A 21,902-nucleotide genomic window follows, 5' to 3' on the forward strand; every position below is an offset into this window, starting at 1 on the left:
GGCACCCGCGCTGGGCCACCGCCACCACCGCCACCCGCCCCGGGGGCACCCGCGCTGTCCCCCCACGGTGCGGCTGGAAAGTCACCGGAGCGGCCCCTCCGCGCTGGCATCCCCCAGTTCGGAGCCCTTGCAGAGGGAAGGTCACCCGGGGCAGGTGGCACAGGAGCGCGTCCAGGTGGTTTGGGCAGATCTGGAAGCTCTGTTGGGCCCTTTGAGCTGGAATGGTCTGAGGACCATCAGAGTTGAAAATGTGAAAAAATTTAAGGACCTTTATGCGAAATTTCCTTTCCAGGACTAAGTCCACTGAGTCTGCTTTAGGTGTGCACTTAAATTTTAAAATTCCATACTCGTTTCAGCTATCTTTGCTCTCCCAGTTCATGCCTGTCCTTCCCTCTCCCCTGCCCCATCTCAGGCTGGAGGACTGGTACCTTTCTGACTGATTTGTGAACCAGGAATCACCCCTGGAATCTTTGCTCAGTTCCCCTGACTAAACAAGGCACATCCCAAAGCTGATGGCACAACACGTGCCTGTTGAATCAGCAACAGCCACAGAGCTTTTATGGACGCACAGAGTGGACACAAACAGCTCAAAACAGAGCCTGGCCACGAAAAAAAAAAAAAGAGTGGAAGAATGCAAGGAACAAAGTAGTGTCTTTCTTTCCCTTTTTAGACAGGTTTTACACGTAAAGCTGCCTCATCCTTGTGAAGAGTTACTTTTGTTCTGTGTCAAACAGCGATGAGTGTTCTGCAAAGGGAACTGAAGATCTCGGTGCAGAAATTAATGCTTGTCCTTCACTGCTGATGAGATTCCTCCAAGGAGTGACATTTTGGGATGACGCTGCTGGCTCGGGCTGCCATGGAGAATAACGGAGCTGTTGCTGCTCTATTTATCCCCTTCGGAAGTTCTGGCAGTGAGTAACTGATGGCTTGGGTTAGTCAGACATCCACCCTTTGCAGTGATTGATAGGGACGTGAGCAAGCCTTCCAGAATCCTACTTGAATAGCACATGGTGTCATCCCGAGCTGCCACTTGCCAGATTTCACTCCTCTTTCACCTTTTCTTCGCATCCAAACTCGGCGTGTCAAAAGTTCCTTTTTTTTACAGAATATTACCTAATACTCACTCTCAGTCACTTCATTCTAAATGAAGTTTTTAACCTTTAAACATTTATTTGCTTCCTGCCCACTTTCAAGTCTCATCCTGGTGTAAAATCAATTATTAATCAGGTTTTGTGCTTGGAAGAGAAAACTCCTGCAGAAACCCCACCACGAAGCCATCCATGGCCGGAAAGTTCAGGTCACTAAAACACGGCTTAAAAACGCTGCGAGAGGAACTGCATCCCCAAAAACCCCATCCTTTGAAGGGCAGCTTTCAGCCGCCGGTGATGGCTTTTGCTCTGCTCCAAGAAGAGGGATTCAAACTCCTCCCAAAGCCCGGCACTGAGCCGCTTTTTCCAGGAACGTGGAGCGCACATGCCCTCGTGTGGTCACTGCTCCTGCACATCCTCCCGCAGCTGGGGTGCCCTAAAGGAGGTGTCGAACAGCGGGATTTATAACATTTCCTCCTATCAATAACTCCCAGCACACTCCGATCGCTGCCTGAGTCCAACGGGCAGCTCAAGAGGCCGGACGACACACTTGGCTGCCAAAATCCGGCTTTACACACCTAAACTCCGACACCTGACAAGTTTTTCCCTCTCATTTCCCTATTTTTCTGGGCCTAAAAGACGCTTAATAGGTGTCAAAAAGAAAAAAAAATAAGGACACCAAGAATACAAGACTGAAAGTGGACAGATTTTTGCTTGATTTGCACTAAATACTGCATTAGAAGCTCCAGATATTGTGAGTGCCCAGCCCTGACCACTCTCCTGTATCAGGGTTTTGCATTTCAGGAGAAATTGTTGCCAACTCGATGCCATTTTCAAAACAATTAGAAGACCTTTTTATTTTCTAAAGGGATTTCTTCTTTCGGGGCTTTATCTTGCAAAGGAAGTGAGAAGCAGCTGTGACAACTGAAATATTTCAGTGTTTGCAGCAGACAGCAACAGCTCAGAGATCTCAAAACTTCTCCTGCCTGTTCTGGCAGAACAGATTCATGGTGATGCCTGCAGTCAGTTCTGTTGTTGTTTCAGCCACATTTAAAACATCTTTTTGCCAAACCTTTGTTTCCTGGCAACTTACGAAAATCGATTTTTTTTCATTTTCCGCTTTCTTTATTTCATGCAATGGAGAAGAGCGAACCTTTAGGCAACTAAAGCACATTTTAGGTGCTTCATAGACTTGTTCTGCAGGGAAATGTTGCACTACTGGAGCCAGAAAATCATCTGCAGAACAAAAGGTGTGAAATATTTTGGTCCTGTTGCTTGGTCATTCCCCCTCCACTGCTTGGTGTCAGTCCCTCCCAGCAGGATGAGGGAGAGAATTGGATGAGTAAAAATGAGAAAACTCATGGGTTGAGATAAAGGAATTTAATAGGCACGGTAGAAGTTGCACACACAAGCAAGGCAAACCAAGGGGTTCACTCCCCACTTCCCACTGTTCAGCACCTCCAGGAAAGCAGGGCTCCATCACACATTACAGGTAACTTTTAGCACCTTTGAAGAAGAGGAGGTCTATAAATAAATAAGGATTTTGGATTGTCCTGCAGTTTCAAGGCATATCTTTGGTACAAAAAAGAATCGAGGGTATTAACGAGCCATTCCTGGGGCTTGGTGCAAAGCAAAATCTGTACATTCTTTTCAGTTTGGATCATTAAAAACCCCAATTCTTTCAGAAAATAGAAGAATATGGGGACAACACAAAACCGGGACAAACACCACCGATACCATTATTAAACAAGTGCATAGAGAGGGCAAGTAAACTCGTGCTGATACTCAAAATCCAAACCCCATGGGGTTTTTTGGGTCCATTTCCTCAATATCCATAAATCTCGTTGTCCACCCAGGTGGACTCCTGGCTCCTGCCCACACGGTCCCCGCAGAGCTCGTAGATGTCGTTGGTGACAAAGCCATTCTCGGTGCTGGCCAGAGTCACAAAGCCACTGCTGGAGGTGTTCAGGTCCTCAGGGTCCCTGCAGGGGCTCCCCAGCCCCTCCCGGGCACGGAAGGAGGAATTCTTGGTGGCAGGCCTGGCCCCAGCCAGGTCAGCATCAGATTGCTTATTGATCACTCTGTAAATGTCCAGCTTGGGGCTGTCCCTCCTGGGCTGTGGCAGCCAGGCACCGTCACCCTTCGGGGCCGCGTCCACGCGCTCCCGTCTCCTTGGGAGGGCAGGGAAAAGGGAGAAGCCATAAAATGCTTTGGCACAGAGGAAAACACAGAACGACACCAGAACTCTGACAGTGATTTGGTGATGAGCCTTGGGTAAAGCTGGGCTCAGGAAATTCCTTATTCGTGCCATTCCAGGCTGCACTCCTGGAAAATCCCACGGCAGGACCTGCTGAGGGACACTCTGGGCTGCCAGCTCAGATGCTGGGGCAGCAAAACTCCTGACACTCCCAAAATCACAGCCAGCATCCCCCCCAGAGGTGCCATGCACACAGGAGAAGCAAGGAGAGGACATTGGTAAACATCATATGCTCCAAATTGTTTTCCTTTTATTTCTATTGCTGCATTTTTCACTTTGGAAGGGGAACTTCTGATAATTCAAAGCTTTAATAAGCAAAGTAGAAGGGTTAACACAACAAAATCCTAATCTTGGTGACATTATTTCCTGCCTGCGATGTCTGTGAACACAATAAAAAGGTATAATGTGATTTACTTAGAATTTTACTTCAAAATTTACTCAGCCTGGAGCATCCACACCACTTCTGCAGCATTTCTTTGGCTGCAAACACTCCTGTCCAGAGCATTTTACAGGATGGTGAAATCAGCTGTAAGCAGGACAAGGAGTCACTGTTCACTTGGAACACAAAAATGCCACTCACCTCTTCACGAAGAGCCAAAAGCACGAGATGCCTGTGATGGCCATCAGGAGAAGCAGCACAGGAACGCTGGAAATAAGGATGTAGGCAAGGTTCTGCACAGGTTCTGGGGGTAAAAATGAACCAGGGTCGTAAGAAGAAATTGCAGGTTTTTCCTAGTTAACCACAGACTTACAAACAAAACATTCACAACTGAGCCACTCAGAAGGGATTTAATAAAAAGTGGCTTTTTCACACCCAAACCACTTTGCGCAGCTTTGGATTTTGAACATTTTTACAGCCACAGCAACCTCTTTAGGTTTGTCCTGGGAAATACTTGAGGGAAGGTTTTTTTTCAGAGGCTGCAGTCTATATTCGGTCTTCCACATTTTGGGTCAAACACTTGAAATGAGGCCAGGTTTTGAGAGCACAACTTACCTTTGGCTCCCACAGCTGTTCCATTGGCACCTTTCCTCCGGCGTTCCTCTGGGAATTCTGGCTTCCAGGGCTCTGTTGCCATAGCTGGAAAGAAGCAGCTTCATTAATACTGCAGATGGTTTTTTTTAAATAATAAAAAGTGAGGCTGAGAGAGGATTGAAGAAGCTGCAAAGGTGTGTAAGGCACACTGGGATTTCTCTGCTTTCAATTCCTGCCAGGTTCTGCACCAGCAAGATTTTCCATGCAGGATGGAGCATGGAATAGCACAGGGAAAGTGCAAACTGCAGGGAAGCTTCTTGCTCAGGATATTTTCTGGGTGTCCTTGACAATGAATGTCAGAGTATTTCCACTGCAAGTTAGCATTCATTAAAAAAAACCCCCAAACAATCCCAAACAAATACATCCAACTCACCTCTTCGGGAATTCTCTATTGGAGCTTTTGTTGGCTTCTCTGAAAGAGAAGAGAACAATTTCCCCATGAGTGGGGAGAACACAGTGTCCTGAAGAGAGTCTGACAACCTGAGCACTGTTCTTCAGTGCTCTCCCCCAGTCTGAGACCTCAAACACTTCATAAAAATCCCCAGAGAATTTAAGTAAGCCACAAGCAGTTAAAGATATGAGACACTGGGATTGTTTTCTCCATTTGTTGCATAAATTTAAAGATCTCCCTCTCCCACCAGTGAGGCTGAGGAAGGGTTTCCCTATCACTCACTGCACTCCTCATTCCTTCTCCTGGAGACTGGGTTTTAAATCCCACAGAGACTCATTACCCAGGGAATATTTGCAGATGAAGTTGTTTTTCATGTTGCATCTGTCGTCGTTCCACTGGAACATGTAGGGGCCCCCGACTCCTGGCGGGGCAGAGGGTTGGTGGTACAGCACCACACACACCTCGCCCCCACACGACGGCTCGTCCACGTACCAGTTCCTGGGGAAACACAACAAACACAGCTTGGGGGCACCTTCCAGAAGCTTGGATGGGAATAAAACAGAATTAAAGGGGATTGCAGCATGCCCCACACATCCACTGGGGAAAATGGGAGTGATACAATGCAATGATTTATTCTTTTAATTCAGATTTTTCACAGAGAGCTCGGCAAGGAGGGTGTTCAACAAATATCAAAGAGCAAAGGGCTGAGTTCCTCACTGAAACCCCTCTGCAAGGCTCAGGAGAAGCTCAGGAGAACTCGGACTTTTCTCCACACAATTTTGTGCAAAATCATCTATCACTATTTTTGGCCTCAGTGCCTGCAAAATTTAATGAAAAGAGGAAAAAGCTGAAGCCAAATCTGGTTTCCTCCATCTAGAAATGCACCAACACGGACTTGCAGATAGGTTTTTTTTTTTGTTTTCTAAGAATAAGCTTCACCACCAGACACCTGTGCAGCTTTTCCAAGCAGTGCACAGGAAGGAGGCAGCACTGTAATATCACTGGTAGTGAAAAGATGTTTTATGCAATGCAGAAAACACCTCCAAATGTGTCCTGATTTTGCCAATTGTTCAATCCCCACTGATTCTGGAACAAGCAATGTTCTCCATGCCAAGAATTTGCTGCAAGCTGATCCATAGGACATAAATAATTCCAGATATCCCAAGGTATTCAGCATGGGAGAACACCCATTTCAAGCAGTGTTTTTCCAACCATTCCAATGCTTTATTCCTCCCTCACTTCCTTCCTCCCCTGGTGTTTTCCTTGGCTTTGTCATTCAGCATAAATAAGCTGTGTCTCACCAATGGAAGGCAGCAAAGCTGTGCCTGTTTCTTAGCAGCAGATTCGGGTTCCAGCTTCCCATTATCCACCCCCAATATCTGAACCACGGGAGGGACTCCAAGATGTCAAATGGCACTAAAACCACTTTTTATCTGTTCATTTCTGAGTGACTGAAATGTCTGGTGGGCTCCCAGAGCAAAAAGGTCACAATCCCAAGGTGTTTTTACACGTCTGATACAAGGATGCAAATGGATGTAAATGTTGTTGCTTTTATAAATTAATTATGACAAATCCTGTGGTTCCCTAAGACAAGGAGGCAGAAATCTAACAAGTGCTGTGAAAACTTTGATTTTCCATGTCTACAATAAACCCTGCAGCATTTTGCTGTCTCACAGGAAAAAAATGTTACTCCCTCAGTAAGAAGAAGAACCCAGGACATCAGGGACAAACTTCAGGGCATCTGCAGCGCAGGAATCTTCAAGTCAAAGCACATCATTTGTAGCTGCCTAATCAGAGATTTTTAAGGCCAGACCCCTTGTCCTTTCCCCTCCTTTTAGCCACCAAAAGTTATCAATTTAGGCTAAAACAGATACCCTGGGCACCTCCAGAGGAGGGTGATTTGTCCCCCTGGATGGGATGAATGCAGAAGGAACACAAGTGACAGCTGGGACAGCACTGCTTGGATTCCTTGGACAAAATCCTTGATTCCTAAAGGCACTGGCAGTGCCACAGTGCCACTCCCAGGTACCCACCGAAATTTGGATGAGCTGCCATCTGACCAGGAGTAGAAGTTGTGACACTCTGTGCTGTTGTCCTCCTCCTCCTTTCTCCTCCTAAGCCCTATCCAGAAGTCTCCATCAGAAGCCAGGAGGCTCCTGATAAATGATTCAATCAGTCTCTGCTCTGCTGGGGTCTCGATGCTGACGAGGTGTCCCCCATCAGCTCTGCAGGCCAGGTGAGCTTCTTCATAGCTGGTCCTGCGGGAGGCATCGTGGAAATAAACGATTTTGTAGCAGGGTTTCTGCGTCCCACGCCTGCAAACGGTCTGTCCTGCAGAGAGGGAGAGAAACCTGTTACAGGAGCTGTGCCAAACAGGACCAAAATTAACACTAAAGCACCGATTTGGATGAGTTTTGCGCTGTTTATATGGAAAACACAACACAGGTGAAAGCCTCTTGTGTTACGGGACTGGCAAATGGCATCTCCAAACTTTTCTCACTGCATTTCAGTTTTGGTTGGTCCTTTCATGTCCTGCTCTTCTCAGCTCCCTCATGATTTTTCTGGGATTTGCAGATCTTGGGAGTTCCTCCCAAAGAAGAAACACTGTGCCAGAGCAAGCTGATATAAGCAACCTTTTAAAAAGCAAAGTTCCCCTGCAAGGGTTCAAAGAGGCTTTTAAAAGTGATTATTAGTTGTAAGGAATTAAATGGCAAAAAATAGAGATTTCCTTATATAAGCAGAGACAGCAAGAATTTATCATTTGGGACATGTGCAATAGTGTAATGGATATTGCAGTGTCATAGAATCCAGGAATATTTTGGGTTGGAAGAGACCTTAAAACCATCTCATTGTACCCTCTGCCATGGGGACACCTCCCACCATCCCAGGTTGTTCCAAACCCTGTCCAACCTGGCCTTGGACACTTCCAGAGATGGGGCAGCCACAGCTTCTCTGGCCAAGTGGGGCCTCACCACCCTCACAGGGAAGAATTCCTTATGAACATCCAACCTCGAACTCTCCCAGTTTCCAGTGTCCGTACTGAGGATCACAAGATGAGTTCCCACAGCCCAATTTCCAGCTCTGCTCTGTGCTCTGCAATGTTTCTGCCTGCCCAGGGAGTAAACAATGTCTGTTTTCAGGCTGCTACAAGCCAAGGGCTCTGTCGTGCAGAAGCAGCAGAGCTCGTTTTGGTTCCGAGGGAAGATCAAAGTGAAAAGACACATCATCCAAAATGATGCACTCGTGTGTTTGTCAGCAGAGCAGTCCCAATATTTAGACTGTGGAAACAAACAGTTTTGTTTTGCTCAGTAAATATTTCTTTCCAGGCACAATCTGCTAACCTACGTGTTTTTACAGAAGGAAAACATTCAGCAACATTTGTAGTGTGCTTGGAACAAAAGGGATAATGCAGGGACAGGTCATTCTAAACCCTTCCAAGGGAGATTTATGTTGGTCACTGTAAGAGTGGGAGTTTAAACACCTTTCACACTGGAATTTTTGAGCAGTTAAATAGCCAGAATTTGAGTTTGCTAATATTTTACACAGAAATTACAACAGGAACAGGATTTTTTCTATGATAGCACTGTTAAAAAATACATTTCTAGCATAGCCTGTGTTTCTCTTGGGAATTTGACACTCAGAGAAAAAGGGAATGCCCCTTACCTCTTCTGAGGGAAATGTCCGCTGCTGTTGGGAGAGGCAAAAGGAAAACACAGACAGTACAGTTTCATTAAAAATCTACAACTCTCTAAGAAACAGTGTCACAAAAACTGCACCGGGGCTCTTTTCTGATACACAAACACATTTTTTCCTCATTAAAAAAGAGGAAGAAAGTCTCTGCCTTATCAGCCAAACTTGCCATTACTTTTAGCTAAGGAAAAACTGATAGGAGTTGATTTCTGGCTGGACTTCACTGCTCGTTCGTGTCCCGAACTCAGTTTAGGACATGGAATGTGCAGCTCTGAGCAAGGCTGAAAGGATTCCTTGTATTTCCCCCTTATCTCCTCAGCTCGGGATCTGCCCCAGCGCTCGCTGACTCCAGCGAGCTTCCCGGGGCTGGCGGAGGGGAAAATCAGCTGGAAAAGTTGGAGAAGACCCCCAGAAGCATCAAACCCAACCTTCCCCCGAGCACCACGGCGGGACAAACGCGCATCCCTGCCCCAAGTCGCGACAGGTGCCCGCGCATCCCGACCCTCGCAGCAGGGATCTCTCTGGGATAGGGAAGATCCCCAGCGATCCCCAGCGATCCCCAGAGCTCCGGGGCGATCCGGAGCCCCTCTTACCGCTGAGCAGCCGCGCCCCCGCCGCGCAGCCCAGCGCGGCCGCGCACAGCGCTGCTGCCGCCAGCATGGCTCCAGCGGGGACCGGGGGCAGCCGGCAGCTCCTCCTTCCTTCCTTCCCTTCCTCCTTCCCTCCTCCTCCTCCTCCTCCTCCTCGGGCTGCGGGCCAGCGGGCTCGGCTCAGCCCCGACACCGCGGAACCGGCAGCGCCCCGGGGCTGAGCCCCCTCCTCTCGCTGCGGTTCCCCGGGTCGCGCTCCAAACCCTGCATCCCTCTGCCTGGATGCCCCTGATCCCGTTTTATAGCCCCCATCCCACCGCCCGCCCACCGCAGCCAGCGCCAGGAGCCACCCACGGGCGGATCCATCCCCGCGCTGGGGATTTGGGATTTTTATAAAAGGTTCTTGCTTCGCTTTCCCACGTCCGGATTTGCTCTGGAGAAGTTCGGGATGAGCTTTGTTGTCTCCTGCCGGTCAAGTCGAACACTGATCTGTTCTATCCATCCCAATCCCAGTTTTCTAAATCTAGATATTCTGAGTTGGAAGGGAGCCACAAGGATCACCAAATGCACGTTTAAGTGAAAAATCCTGAAAAATCCCGGGATTGACTCCACAATCTCGGCGCTTTGAGCGCATGATGCGCTGAGGGAGCAGCCTGCGACGGGAAAACAGCCCTGGAGCTGCTTCCCACGGGGATAAACGCCGAGCCCGTTTCCTGGTGGCCGGGAAGCTGCTGCGCACCTGTTTCCTGCAGCTCGGGCTCTCCATCCCAGCCCAGGGTTTTATGGCTCAGGCTCCAAGAGGTTTTCCCAGGTCGCGGAAAAGGGCAGAGCAGCAAAGCGAATCTGCTCAGGCAGAGAATAACCGGGATCGACGCTTTAAAATAGGAGAGCAATGATTTTATAGAAGAGTTAAAACCTTGAGCCGCCATTGGGAGTTTGGTTGAAGAAGCTGTTTCTGAAATTGATATTTTAAGGGGAGGAAAGTCCTTTAAAATGCCATGAAAACAGCCCACTCCAGGTGGGCAGAAGTCAGGAATTCCAGAGGGAAGTGTTGGAAAGCTGCTGGCTCTGCAGCGTGTGTCGTGTCTGTGAAACAGGAACAGGCTCTGATATTTCCTGGCTCTGTCAGAAATACAGAAACTCTTCAACACCCACTCTTTTCCCTGACTTTCTGAATCCCAGCCAGGATTAAAGCAAAGTTAAAACCTCCATAACGTCTGAAAAATGGTGAAGCTTCCATTCCCTTCTCTTGACCACTCTTGAGAAATAAATGGAAAATATACAGAAAATACAGGAGAAAAGTATAGAAAAATAGCAGCAGACTTTCAGCCTTTTAATTTCTAAATCTTGTAATAGTATGTATTAGTACAGGATAAAACAGAGTAGTTCTTGTAGTAGTTGTAGTAGTAATAATAATGATAATAATAATAATAATATCCAGGGCATCTTTTCCCCCCAAATAGAATCTGAGTATTTAGACAAAGGGAAATAAAAACCAGGCCCAGCTTTAATGCACAGAATTTGGGCCAAGCAGACAGACTTGGTTCAGCATTTTAATAAACTTGGAGAAGAGGAAGTGCTTAATAGGAACCAACTTAAAAGCTTAAATAAGGAGGAAGGAAAAAAGGAGGCTTTTATGTCCAAAATGAAGACGTCATTCCTGAAAGTCTCTTTTGAAATCTTGTTTTCCAGGTTATTTCTCGAATCACTGCACTTATCAGCTTTAATATTTCAGTGCTACTCTGTACAATTGAGGAATTAAATTGTATTAATTCAGATATGTTGTTCTTAACCTTCAACTCATTTATCTCTGCTTTGTATCTTGGGAATTACAGCAGAAGGAAAGAAAAGCCTTAATGGAACACAGACCTCTTACTCCTGGATTTTATTCTCCTGATAAACATCCGGCCAGGCCAAACCATTATAAATCAGTAAATCTACAGTTCACCACTGATAATAATAAAAATCCCCAAATGGAATTCTTCCTTTCTTGCTCAACTCCAGTTTCTGAGAGCTTTTTAGGGAGCAGAGCAGCTGGTTTGATAACTTTGTTTTTGTGCTTCAGTGGATAAAAACTTGGAGACAGCAATGGAAAAAAACCCCAAAAACCCAAAAAAAACCCCCAATGGCCAGGCTGTAAAGATTCCTTTGGCATATTGAACTGAGAAATTTAGACACATTGTCTTATTCCTCATGGTTTTGAGCTAGAAAATTGTCCTTAATAATTTCTTTTAGCTTGCTTAACTTCATTTACCTCCTGTGCCTGGCCTGGACTTTCAGAGCCCGACAGACTGCTGGATCCTCCTTGCTTAGGGAATTTGTTGGATAAACCCACATTCACTTCCCAGATTCATACAATTCCCAAGGTTTGCTCCTTCGAATTTGTTCATGTCTGAATCAAACCTGAAATCTGGATTTGAACACTAAGAGACGCCTATGACTGATAATAACCTGAACATTATTCTTATTCCATCCAGTGCATTCATTTTAATTTTCTTGGACTTCTGGGATGTTTTTAGAGTGTCTTATATTTGTATAAAGCCATTTGCTCCTTGAAATGAATCTTTATGGCTGCTGGCTGCCCAAAGCTGCAAACCCTGGCTTTCATCTCTGCTTGGAAAACACCTCCAAAACCATCAAATCCAACCTTCCACTGAATTAAAAAAATTAAAAAATGAAAAGAATGTGAGCCTCAGTGCGCTGTTGCTGGCTGCAGCCAGAATTCAGAGCAGACTAATGGATGGTAATGGATGAGATGCCTTTTGGGATTATTAATGGGGAAAGGGGGATTGCTGACTCGCAGGAAATGCTTGCAGAGCTCAGCACCTCCCTGCACCTCCTCAGATTGCTCTGTCTGGCCTGGCTCCCAAACCCAGGCTGCAGCTTCCCCCTAAAAATGGGGAACACTTCACTAAAATTAGAAAAAAATTGCAGAGTCAGGCTGAAAATGCAGTTGTAAGGTTGGCTGGTTTGCCTGAGTTTGCTTTATTTGTGTCAGCTCCGTTGATGGTGTGGAACACGAATGAACCAGTGACATAACTGGGGCTCCAGCAGAAGTTTCCATCTTCTTTCAGGCCATTTTCACTCCAGTCCAGCTTCTCCAAGGATGGGACAGAGCTGCCACCACAGGCCTCAATTTCATTTATTCAACAGGAATTACATGGAGGGAAATGGGAGAACAGAGACCTAAGGCTGAGACGAGCCCAGTTGGAGGGGGAGCTGAAGCCTGCAAACTGGAGAAGAAAAAACTCAAAAATCCATTTTATCCTCATGGTTTTTAGTGGAAATGAGTTGTAAATGAGGTGGATCACCAGGAAAATTGGCTTGACAGGAATCCAGCAGCTGTTTTATTTCACTGTCCTGTCCATTGGTGCTTCTGTTTCGTGTCCTCAGAACTCCTGTGGGCCTGATTCCCACTTCCACATTCCTGATCCCATTCTTCCAGACCTTTTTACCTGGCTGTGTGGCTAGTGATTGTTGCTTTGGGCAATCAGCTAACTACACTGCCTGGCAACCAGGCTGATGGCAGAGCCTTTCACCTTTACCTTTCCTTTAAAAAAGCCCCGGCAAGTTCTGGCATTATTAATTATTTTCTCCAATTAAAATCCTTAGTTAAGCTAAGTGGTAAGAGGAAAAAAACCTTATACCTACAGTGAGTTTAATATTTAATCACTGCTCAGAACTCCCTTCACTTACCAGCTTGCTTAATAAAACATGAAAAACAAATGAAAATTTTTTCTATCTGGCAGATAAACTGAAGGATGCAACCTAAAAAAATTCCTAGTCCAGTCTGGGTGTATAAACAATTAAATATGCAGTAAATGTATCATTTAAATACCAGGATTCTTGGTGCAGGAAAATTCCTGAGGATTTTAGCAGCAACTTCAAGACATCAAAGATTTCACTTCGTATTTACCAACACACTGCTGTGGGAAGGTAAAATTCTGGAAACAAAGCTGCAAAGAAATCACATTATTGAGGATTTTGCAGTAGGAATAAGGAAGTTTGGAGTTTCCAGGCCGAGGCTGGAGCAGGGAATCCTGTGCCTTGTTTTGATGGCAGTGAAGTTAGTGATTGTGGGATGAGGGATACAATCAGCTAACTACACTGCCTGCAAACCAAGAACTTCTCCTGGAGTCATGGAATTCAAACCTGGAACGAAAGAATGCACTTCCAATAATTATATTCATATTCTCCATCTCCTCAAATGCTCTTAAAATAATAAGGAACTGGCAATAATGGAAAATATTGGTCATATCACCCTTATTCTACTAAATTCCAAATATTTATATTTACACTTATATTTGCACTTATATTTATACTTGTATTTGTATTTCTATCTATATCTATATTTAATATTTATATCTATATTTAATATTTATATCTATATTTAGTATTTACACCACATATTAAGAGTTCTCAAGAATAAAAACTGCAGCAAACACAACACAAAGATCTTTTCAAGAGTGCAAAGGCAAAGCAATCAAACACTGAAATAGAAATAATTATGCAGCCCCACAATGGGACAGGGAGATGAGGAATGGAGTCCTTGCTGTATCCAGAGGTGGGAGTGCAAATCCAGCTGCAGAATTGGGGCAAGACAAAATATTCCACGGGAATATCCTCGTGCCTGGTTTGCAGCATCTCAGGTTCGTGCTCACCCCACCTGCCCCTGTTCCCTGCTTGGCTCTGTGTCCTGTGCCACGGATTTTGTGCCCTTTCCACGTGGAGTTTTCCAGCATGAAGTGCATGGACAGCAGCAGCAGGGATGGTGGAATTGCACCATTTCCCTGAATTTCGGAAAGCTTCCCCCACCCCCCCAAAATTCAGGAACACAGATCGTGCTGTCAGTCAGGTGTCAGAATGCTCCAATCTTTTACACTCATTTGAGGCAGCTAAAGAAATTAACAGATCTGTTCCGAGAGTGTGTCAGGAGTTATCAGCAATTATGTCTCGTGTCTGATAGATGTGCATGCATTTAATAATGTGATAAAGCTGCTTTATATAGATTTATCAAGCTAAAACAGGAATGAGACACAATCTGTGAGCTTGCAAGGAGAAGTTTGTCTGCAAAAGAAACAATTTTGCCAACTTCCCTCCATAAATGCCTTAAAGAATTCAGGACTTACCCTCGAGGACTTACCTTGGAATAATCCTGATAAGGACAGCGTTGAGACTAAAACCATTTCATGGGAAGGGAAAAATGGATCGGATTCTTCACTCTTCCCTTTCCCAGGCACAGCACCCTGTCCGTGGAGCCTTTCCCGGGCAGAATTCCTCTGGGGATGCTGCCATCTTTTCCCCTGGGGCTCCTGGGCTGGAGTGTCCCAGTGGGGCCGTGGGGCAGCCCCATGCCTGGGAGCTTTGTGTACTCTCTGTCACCATGGCCACCCGGCCAGGGGACTTCGGGACGTGCAGGTGGCCCTGGCCATGGGAGCTTTGTTGCAGGAGAGGTTTCCATGGGCAAAGTCAACATGGAAAACACACCCGGAGTTTCCATCCTGAGCCCACGGACGAGCGGCTGCAGGGGAGGGTGATCCCGGCTGGGGTGGCACCGGTGGCAGTCCCACCTGTGGTGCCCCCTGGACCTTGGGGCTCCAGCCTGGTTTAATTCCCACCAGGAATTCCCAAAAGGCAGAGAAGCAGCTCAGAGGGATGAGTGTCCTGTGCTGCTGGCACAGTGGGAGGCACAGGCTGCTCATCTTCGCCTCCTGCCCCTCTCCCCCTGGTTTTCGGGGTCTGCCCAGCCATTTCTCTCTGCTTGGCCTTGTTCAGCTCTGCAAATCATGGCATGCAAACAGAGGGAGAACACCCAGAGAATTTAAAGAGGTATGGCAACAGCTCTTGGACTCCATAAAATAAGCCCAGGTAGCTTTGCAGTCTTTCCTTTGTTATTTAATTTTAGGACATCCTGGCTCAACACCACTGGAGTTTTTAGGGTTATTTTATGAAATAAATCATGAAATCTTAAATTAAATTCTAGCAATATGTAGTCCTCAAATCCTTAGAATTTTTGTGGTGTTGATCAGAATCACCTTCTGGTTCGCTCCAGTCCAAAATAATTCTTTTTACAGAAACTGCCTGGTTTAAGTAAAGGTGTGAGTTTGTAACCTCCGGGTATGAGGTTTCTTCTGCCCTCGGACTTAATGGTCCCTGGAATTGGTGCTGTGTTCACACCTGCAGCTTCTGAGTGGACCAAGACAGTGACCAAATGAATGCAAGCTGCTTTTCCCTCAGGAGATTGTCACTGAGGATGCTTTTCCATATGGAAATCACTCAGGCTTTCCAATTTTTTATCGGTATCTCCGAACTTCAGCTGCTTACCTGGAGGAATTGCCTGTCATCCATCACCCACAAAAATCAAATGGCTTGCAGAGGGAAGGTTGCCACTGGCAAGCTGCACTTGGTTTCTTTATTTCCATGTACTCGATCCTTTAAAGCAGGAAAACTGCAAAAAGTCCTGCAGGGGTGGCTCCTGCCAGAGCGTGTTTAGGGGAGCTGTGTTCGCTCTTGGTTTGGGCTGCAGTTACTACAGAAACTGTGCCTGAGTCTGTCCCTTCGTGGCTCAAGCCTGGGCTTGCCTGGTGACCCAGGGGACACCTCATTTAATCTGACTAAGAATGCTTGTGCCGAGCTGGGGGCCTGATCTGAGTCCCACTGAAGGCTCTGGACACGTTTCCCCTGGTTTCAGTGAGCTCTGGATCAGTCCCATGGATGTCCAGGCACTGATTTTGAGTGGTTTGGCTTTTTTCTGTTCCTAGTAAGGATTAAAACAGCATCATTTAACAAAAGGCACAAATATCTCCTCATTTTTCCCCTGCCTCCTCTCAGTCAGAACACTTGGCTGTCCATCCTGGGTTTTGCTAAATCTGCTGGGATGAAAACAGTTTCTGTTTGGATGCAGCTGGGAATGAGTGGGAGCACAATTTGCTGGCTGTTGTTTAATGGAGCTCTCTCTCCTTGGCACAGGCAGTGCCAGTTTTGGTTCAGACATTTTCTTCCTCAGCAGTTATTGCCCAAATAGGGCACCCAGGGCTGTGTTTTCTTCCAGGCAGTGACAACTGACAGCACTGGGGAGGATTGGAGCCCAGTTAATCTCCCTAATCAAACCAGCCAGTTTTTCTTGTCAATGGGGTGCCAGAACCACTCTCTGCTCTTCTGCTCTCTGTGACATTAACAGGAAATACTGCTTGAACTCCTGCATGACACTAAAAATACCAAGTTAAAAAGTTCTCAGAACTTCTGTTCTGAGACAATTTTAACGATCAGAGCCAACTGGGTGAACTGCCGAGAACTTTGCTTAAATTTTCCCGTGTTTGTTGTTGTAAATGTGTAGAATTTGACCTGACTTTTGCCTCCCGTCATCCAAGAAATATCACCTCATTGCAGGACTGGTTTCTCAGGTGAGGGGTTTGTTTGCTGCTCACCCGCAGTTTCTGTGTTAGCCATTGGAACAAGGAACCCAACAGAGGAGGTGGAGGAGGGATCCAGATTTTCCTCTGCGTGTCCTTTGTGGATTCCAGTCCTTCACTCCTTTGCCACAGAATTTCCTCACTCACAGGGCCTGCCTGGACTTGCTGCATTAAGCAGGAGATGCCTCAAAATCCCATCCTGTGTCTCTCTCTCTGATCCAAACCACCTCGGCATTTGGGAAAGGACAGTCCCGGGAGAATTCCTGAGGCTGAAACGTGGCAGGGTCAGAAATTGGGATCAAAATATTCACCCCAGAGCAAGGGGTGGACTCCCCACGATGTCCACTGCTGTTCTGCAGTGGGAATTCTGCTTTAGCTTGGATAGTTCAAGAATAAAAGGGAATCAAAGTTTAGAGGGAGAGGTCATGTCTTTTGTTAGGTTATTATCTGATATTGAGGAAAAACAACATGAAATCAAAGAAATCAGACTTAATATCAAGACTTTGGCCAGAAAGACAACATCATCCCTACAGGAATCCCAATCTTTGGGTCTGGGGTTGTCTAGGAAACCCTGAGTGGACTGAACTTATTGAGAAGAACTTAAAAACTTATAATTATGTGCATTGCCCATCCTTTTTAGGTGGCAAATCTTGCTCTTTGATATTTCCTTGGACACCAGTTTTGTCCGATCAGTTAAAACCCCACAGATTTGTGGTGGTTGCCTCCAGTTTTTTGGTAACACCCACTTTTCCTGCAGTTCAGCCATGCTGCAGTAAAATCAGTGTGATCAAAACTTTAAAGTCACTTACAAACTTTTACTTTGGGGTTTTTTTGACATGTCACCATGCAACAGATTTTTAAAAGCAAAGAAAAACTGACGCGGCTGCAGTGTTTGCAAGGGAATCCACTCAGCTCAGAAAATGACATTTTTAAAGCAAGTTTAATCTCCAGAATAACACTCAGGCCTCAGGCATGAAGAGCCAGTTTGGCTGTCCAGGAATGCTCCTGTGTTGCCCAGAGCTAATTCTGGATGCAGACAGAGTCAAAATCTTCGCAGACAGCACAGACAGAAAATGCTGAGTGGAAATTCTTCCCAGCAGTGCACAGCAGCAGTTTCCTGTTGTCCAACAGCATTCCCCAAAAATCTCAGAGCAGGCTGCCCTTGGCCTCTTTATCTCCATGAAAAAGGAAGGAATGACTCAGGGGTTTGCAGGGAACAAAATCCTTGTGTGTCATCCCGGGAGCACATGACGAGGGAACCCTTGTGGTCACAACACTGGGGGTTCTATGTCAGAGCTTTTTCTGAGGATCCTTTATCTGTCTCAGACTCTGATTTCTGTTTCTTTGGAGTGGTCATGGAAAGGGAAAGGTCCCCACTTGCTGAGGAAGTGTTTTGATATGTGAGACAAAGGAAGAGAAGGAAGATGGGGCTGTTTTGTGGTTTATTACTCATTCCTTAAAAGCAGAATTTCTACTGAAAGCCTTGGGGGGGTTTTTTCTTTTAACTTTTTTTTTGTGATGTAGAAAGAAACTGAAGCGCAAGGAGGGAATTGTGTGAGTGGAACTGTGCGAGTGGAGAGAAATGAAACACAGAAATAGCCAGAAATTTGTGGTTCAGGGCACACAGTTTGTGCCTTCAGGCTCTGTATTTCTGTATTTCTTATCCCCTTGTCTCACCATCAACTCCCCAGGCTGAGATGTGAGCCTGGAACTGCCTGGCTGCTCCATCCCCAGCCCCATTAAGAGCCAGTTTTAAACACTCAGCTCTTTTTGCCTCCATTTGTTCTTTTGTCTCGGCAGTTCCTGGGATCTGACACTGGAGACACAACTTCCTGAGGCAGCAAAAGGGGAAAAAAAGGAACAATCAGCTCTTCTCTGGCTGTGCCCAGAGAATTATGGCTTGGGGTTTTGAACAACGAGCACAACTCTCAAATTTTGAGGAAGTGAGACATTCCCTCTGTTTTAAACACCTGAAAACCGAAATAAATCTATGCTGATAATGTGAACTAGGAAGATCAGTGATGTGATAAATCCAGAATCAAGCAGTTTTCTAAATAGAGAACGCCAAATGTGAAGGTTTCACGTGGAAAATAATTGTGTTGAGTCTGCTAGGAGCAGTCAAGCACAATTCTAATCATTAATTAATTAGCTTGGTGCTGTTTTCCTCACGGTGAATATTAAATATTCCACGGGGATTTATGGGATAGACTGATGGACACAACAGAATAAAGAATGGAATCAATTAAATCCCCCTAAAAGAAGGAAGTGATGTTGGAATAAAGCCAAGAAGATTGGAAATACCTTTGAACCAGCTTGTTAATTAATCTAACACACACCTGCAGCTCCTGCACACCTGAATGTTGCTGCATTCCTCAGCTCCACATGATTCCACTTCCATATAAAGCCTGGCCAAACTCTGCTAGGGAATGGAGGGAGGGGGTTTTTGGGTTCCCCCTCTGTCTAAATGATACAGGGCCTTGTGGTATTTTGTCTGTTTTCTTAGTGCCTCTTTGAGGTTGTTTGTGAAGTTTATCTCAAGTTTTCCCTGTCTCTGCTGTCAGAAGGTGATGCTTTTGGTTTTCTTTTTACGGAAAAATGCCTATACATTTGTAAGATTTGCTGCTTGTAATATGTGTGACATGTAAGAACTGTTACATTTTAAACTCTTTTTGAATATTATCTCTTAACCTGCTTAGTGTAGGGGCCTTCTAGTAATGCATTAAACTGGTTTTAATATCCAAAACTAAATTTAATCTGCTGTTTGGCAGTCAGGCTTATCCAGGCTCTGTCTATCTTGGCCTGTGCAGGTTTTGCAGCATCTATTCTTGGAACCTGATAGTGCCTTAATGTTATTAAATCTCTCTGGTGTGGTGTTTCATCTCTACTCCAGCAGCTCAGGCACCCCCTGTGCTGCAATTCAAGATGAAAGATGAAATTGCTGCTGCGGTCTTCTTCATCACAAAGCTGGTGAAGAGGGAAGGCAAGCTGAGCAAGGATGAAGTGGAGAAGTTTGCAGCTAGGCTGACCACGGTCCTGTTTGAAAAGTACAAAAATCACTGGTACCTGGCCAGTCCCTGCCAAGGACAAGCCTTCAGGTGAGAGGGCTGTTAGGAGATGGACAGGGCAGGTGGAGCCTTGGGTTGGCATTCAAGAAGCAGTTCGTGGAGGCTTTAAAGTGAAATAAAGGATGCAAAGGGAACCACCAGGATGCTCCTTAAGCTTGAAGGAAGGATTGTTAATTGGTGAAAATTACATTTATTTTTCACCTGAAAAGGAGTAACTAGAGAGCTGGGGGGGGAATCTTAAGACAAGTGTCTTAATTAGCCTCTGACTCCTGGGATGCAGAATTCAAGAGGTCTTAAAGTGACTTTTGGAATGTTTCTGTTTTAAACACTTAAAGCAGCAAATTGCCTAATTAGTAATTGATGAGAATTAAAAGCCAAGCCTTGTTTGAGTTGATGATTCAGCTTGTTGGGCTGAATTGCTCGTTGGGGCTCTAAGTGAGAACTTGCATCACCAGGTTAAAAGTGCTGAGGCAATAAATAGAGATTTTGGGTGTGCTCTGCACGAGCAGAACCTGCAAAGCTGCAGTGAGATCTGAACTCCAGCTGCACTTTGCTGTTCCCCAGGTGTGTAAGGATCAATAAACAGCAGCCACGGGATCCCCTGCTGGACCAGGCTTGTGCAGAGAGCAGCGTGGACTTCAACCAGCTGGGCTTGCCCGAGGAGTTGACGGTGTGGGTGGATCCCTTCGAGGTGTCCTGCAGGTGAGTTCAGAGCCTGGGGGCTGATAAACACCAGGTGCTGTGTACTTAATCAACCTAAACCTGCTCCCAGCCTTAATTAATACCTGAGGGTTTGCCCACTTTTGGTGTGAGCTGGCTCCTCCCAGAGCAGCAACACTCACCTGCGGCCGCTGCAGGTACGGGGAGAGGAACGAGCCCTTCACCGTGGTGCGCTTCAACGGGGAGGAGAACCCCGAGCTGCCCCAGCAGATCAACCTTGCCGTGGGGAGGGCAGCCCTGGACAATCACTCTGGCAGCTCCTCGGATGAGGAGAGCTTCAGCAAGGAGCCCAAAGCCATCCCCACTGTCAGCAACCCCAACAGTGTGTACCAGGTGAGCCGGGGCAGTGGGGCTCAGGGGGGAACTTCTCACTCCAAAATTCCCTCAGATGTGCTGGCAGGTGGGGGTCAGGCTCTTCTCCCAGGGAAGCAGTGACAGGATGAGAGGAAAAAGGCTCGAGTTGCTCCAGGGGAGGTTTAGGTTTGATTTCTCCCCTGAAAGGGTTTTCCAGCCCTGGCATGGGGTGTTGCCATCCCTGGATGGTGACCACCCTCCCTGGTGGAGTCACCAGCCCTGGAGGGATTTCAAGCATGTGTAGATGTGGCATTTGGGGACATGGGTTAGGCAACAGCTGGACTTGACCTTAGAGGGTTTTTTCCAACCTCAGCGATGCTGTGAGTGGGATGGAGCTTTGGTAGGAGGCACCGCTTGCTCCCTAAGCTTCCTCAGGAAGGAATGCGGTAGAATTTTGATGGCCTCGCTCCTCTCCTCTCTTTCCCCAGCACATTTTAACATTATTTCCCCTCTTACTGGTCAGTTCAGTGACTTCTGGAAGACATCCCTCCAGCCCTGGTGCCCGTACCTGCAAAGGACGCCCTATGAGGCCCACGGCTCCCACTTTGGCCAGCCCAGAGCCTACAGGGGCTACAGGTCCTACAGGCCCATGAGCGCCTTCGCAGGCCCACGGATGGACAGGTACCACTGGGTCAACACCAAGAGGTAGATCCGTGGCTGCTTTCAGACTCTGGAGCCCTGCTTTCGTTATGGGGTGAAGGCTGGCCCTGCAAAACCTCATAAGAATAGCACTTGCTGCCTAATCTGTCTGTGACTCTGTATTTATGAACATTTTGGGGGGGGGTTTTATACAGGTTTTTCAGTGTTTTAAATTGATGTTAACATAAGAATAAAGATGTAGTGTGAGACTCTTCTTGTGAGTTAAAAAGGAGATGCATAAATCAATAAATTTATTCTTCTCGTGAATTAAAAAGGAAATTAATAAATAAATGTGCATCTCCTTTTTAACTCACGAGAAGAATAAATTTAAATAAATAAATTTACTCTCCTTGTGAATTAAAAAGGAAATGAATAAGTCAATAAATCTACTTATTTATTTTGTCAAAGCGATCTGTTGGTGGTACCTTTGAAGAGTGTTCAGGAGCTTTTTGGTGGAAACACCAGCATGTGAAGGAAGATAAAAACATCCCCCAAGCTGCTTTGAAGGATGCTTTGCTTCCTTCTGGCAAAGGTGTTGTGAGCCAAGACATAAATATCACCAGCAGGGATGTTGGGGGTATTTAGTGACTCACAAAAATATTTAAATGGTGCTGTGCCCCCATGAGGTTTGTACTGATGGGGGAAAAAGAGTTTTGGGTGGCT

The 21,902-nt window shown here is 46.2% G+C and overlaps 2 protein-coding genes across 4 annotated transcripts; one reads left to right on the forward strand and one right to left on the reverse strand.

Moving 5' to 3' along the window:
- Positions 1 to 2,453: 2,453 nt before the first annotated feature.
- Positions 2,454 to 9,334, reverse strand: LAYN (layilin). Of its 3 annotated transcripts, none has more exons than XM_042034230.1 (8): positions 9,053 to 9,332; positions 8,433 to 8,456; positions 6,803 to 7,100; positions 5,110 to 5,267; positions 4,752 to 4,790; positions 4,340 to 4,423; positions 3,926 to 4,028; positions 2,454 to 3,259 (listed from the first exon to the last, which is right to left on the reverse strand). In XM_042034230.1, exons 1-8 carry the CDS (start codon positions 9,117 to 9,119, stop codon positions 2,914 to 2,916), a joined length of 1,119 nt encoding a protein of 372 aa, XP_041890164.1. In that variant the 5' UTR covers positions 9,120 to 9,332; the 3' UTR covers positions 2,454 to 2,913. The 3 variants fall into 3 exon arrangements, with proteins under 3 accessions (XP_041890164.1, XP_041890165.1, XP_041890166.1); XM_042034232.1 differs by lacking the exon at positions 2,454 to 3,259 and adding an exon at positions 3,302 to 3,724 and having other exon boundaries at positions 9,053 to 9,334; XM_042034231.1 differs by lacking the exon at positions 8,433 to 8,456.
- Positions 9,335 to 15,004: 5,670 nt separating this feature from the next.
- Positions 15,005 to 21,453, forward strand: BTG4 (BTG anti-proliferation factor 4). The gene is made up of 4 exons (XM_042034148.1): positions 15,005 to 19,556; positions 20,091 to 20,228; positions 20,384 to 20,579; positions 21,064 to 21,453. The coding sequence occupies exons 1-4, from the start codon at positions 19,384 to 19,386 to the stop codon at positions 21,247 to 21,249; spliced, it is 693 nt and encodes a 230-aa protein (XP_041890082.1). The 5' UTR covers positions 15,005 to 19,383; the 3' UTR covers positions 21,250 to 21,453.
- The last annotated feature ends 449 nt before the right edge of the window (positions 21,454 to 21,902 follow it).

The sequence above is a fragment of the Corvus kubaryi genome, unplaced genomic scaffold, assembly GCF_017639235.1.
Source record: "Corvus kubaryi isolate FWS band 111438036 unplaced genomic scaffold, C.kubaryi_AGA036_p1.0 37367, whole genome shotgun sequence".
Taxonomy (NCBI): domain Eukaryota; kingdom Metazoa; phylum Chordata; class Aves; order Passeriformes; family Corvidae; genus Corvus; species Corvus kubaryi.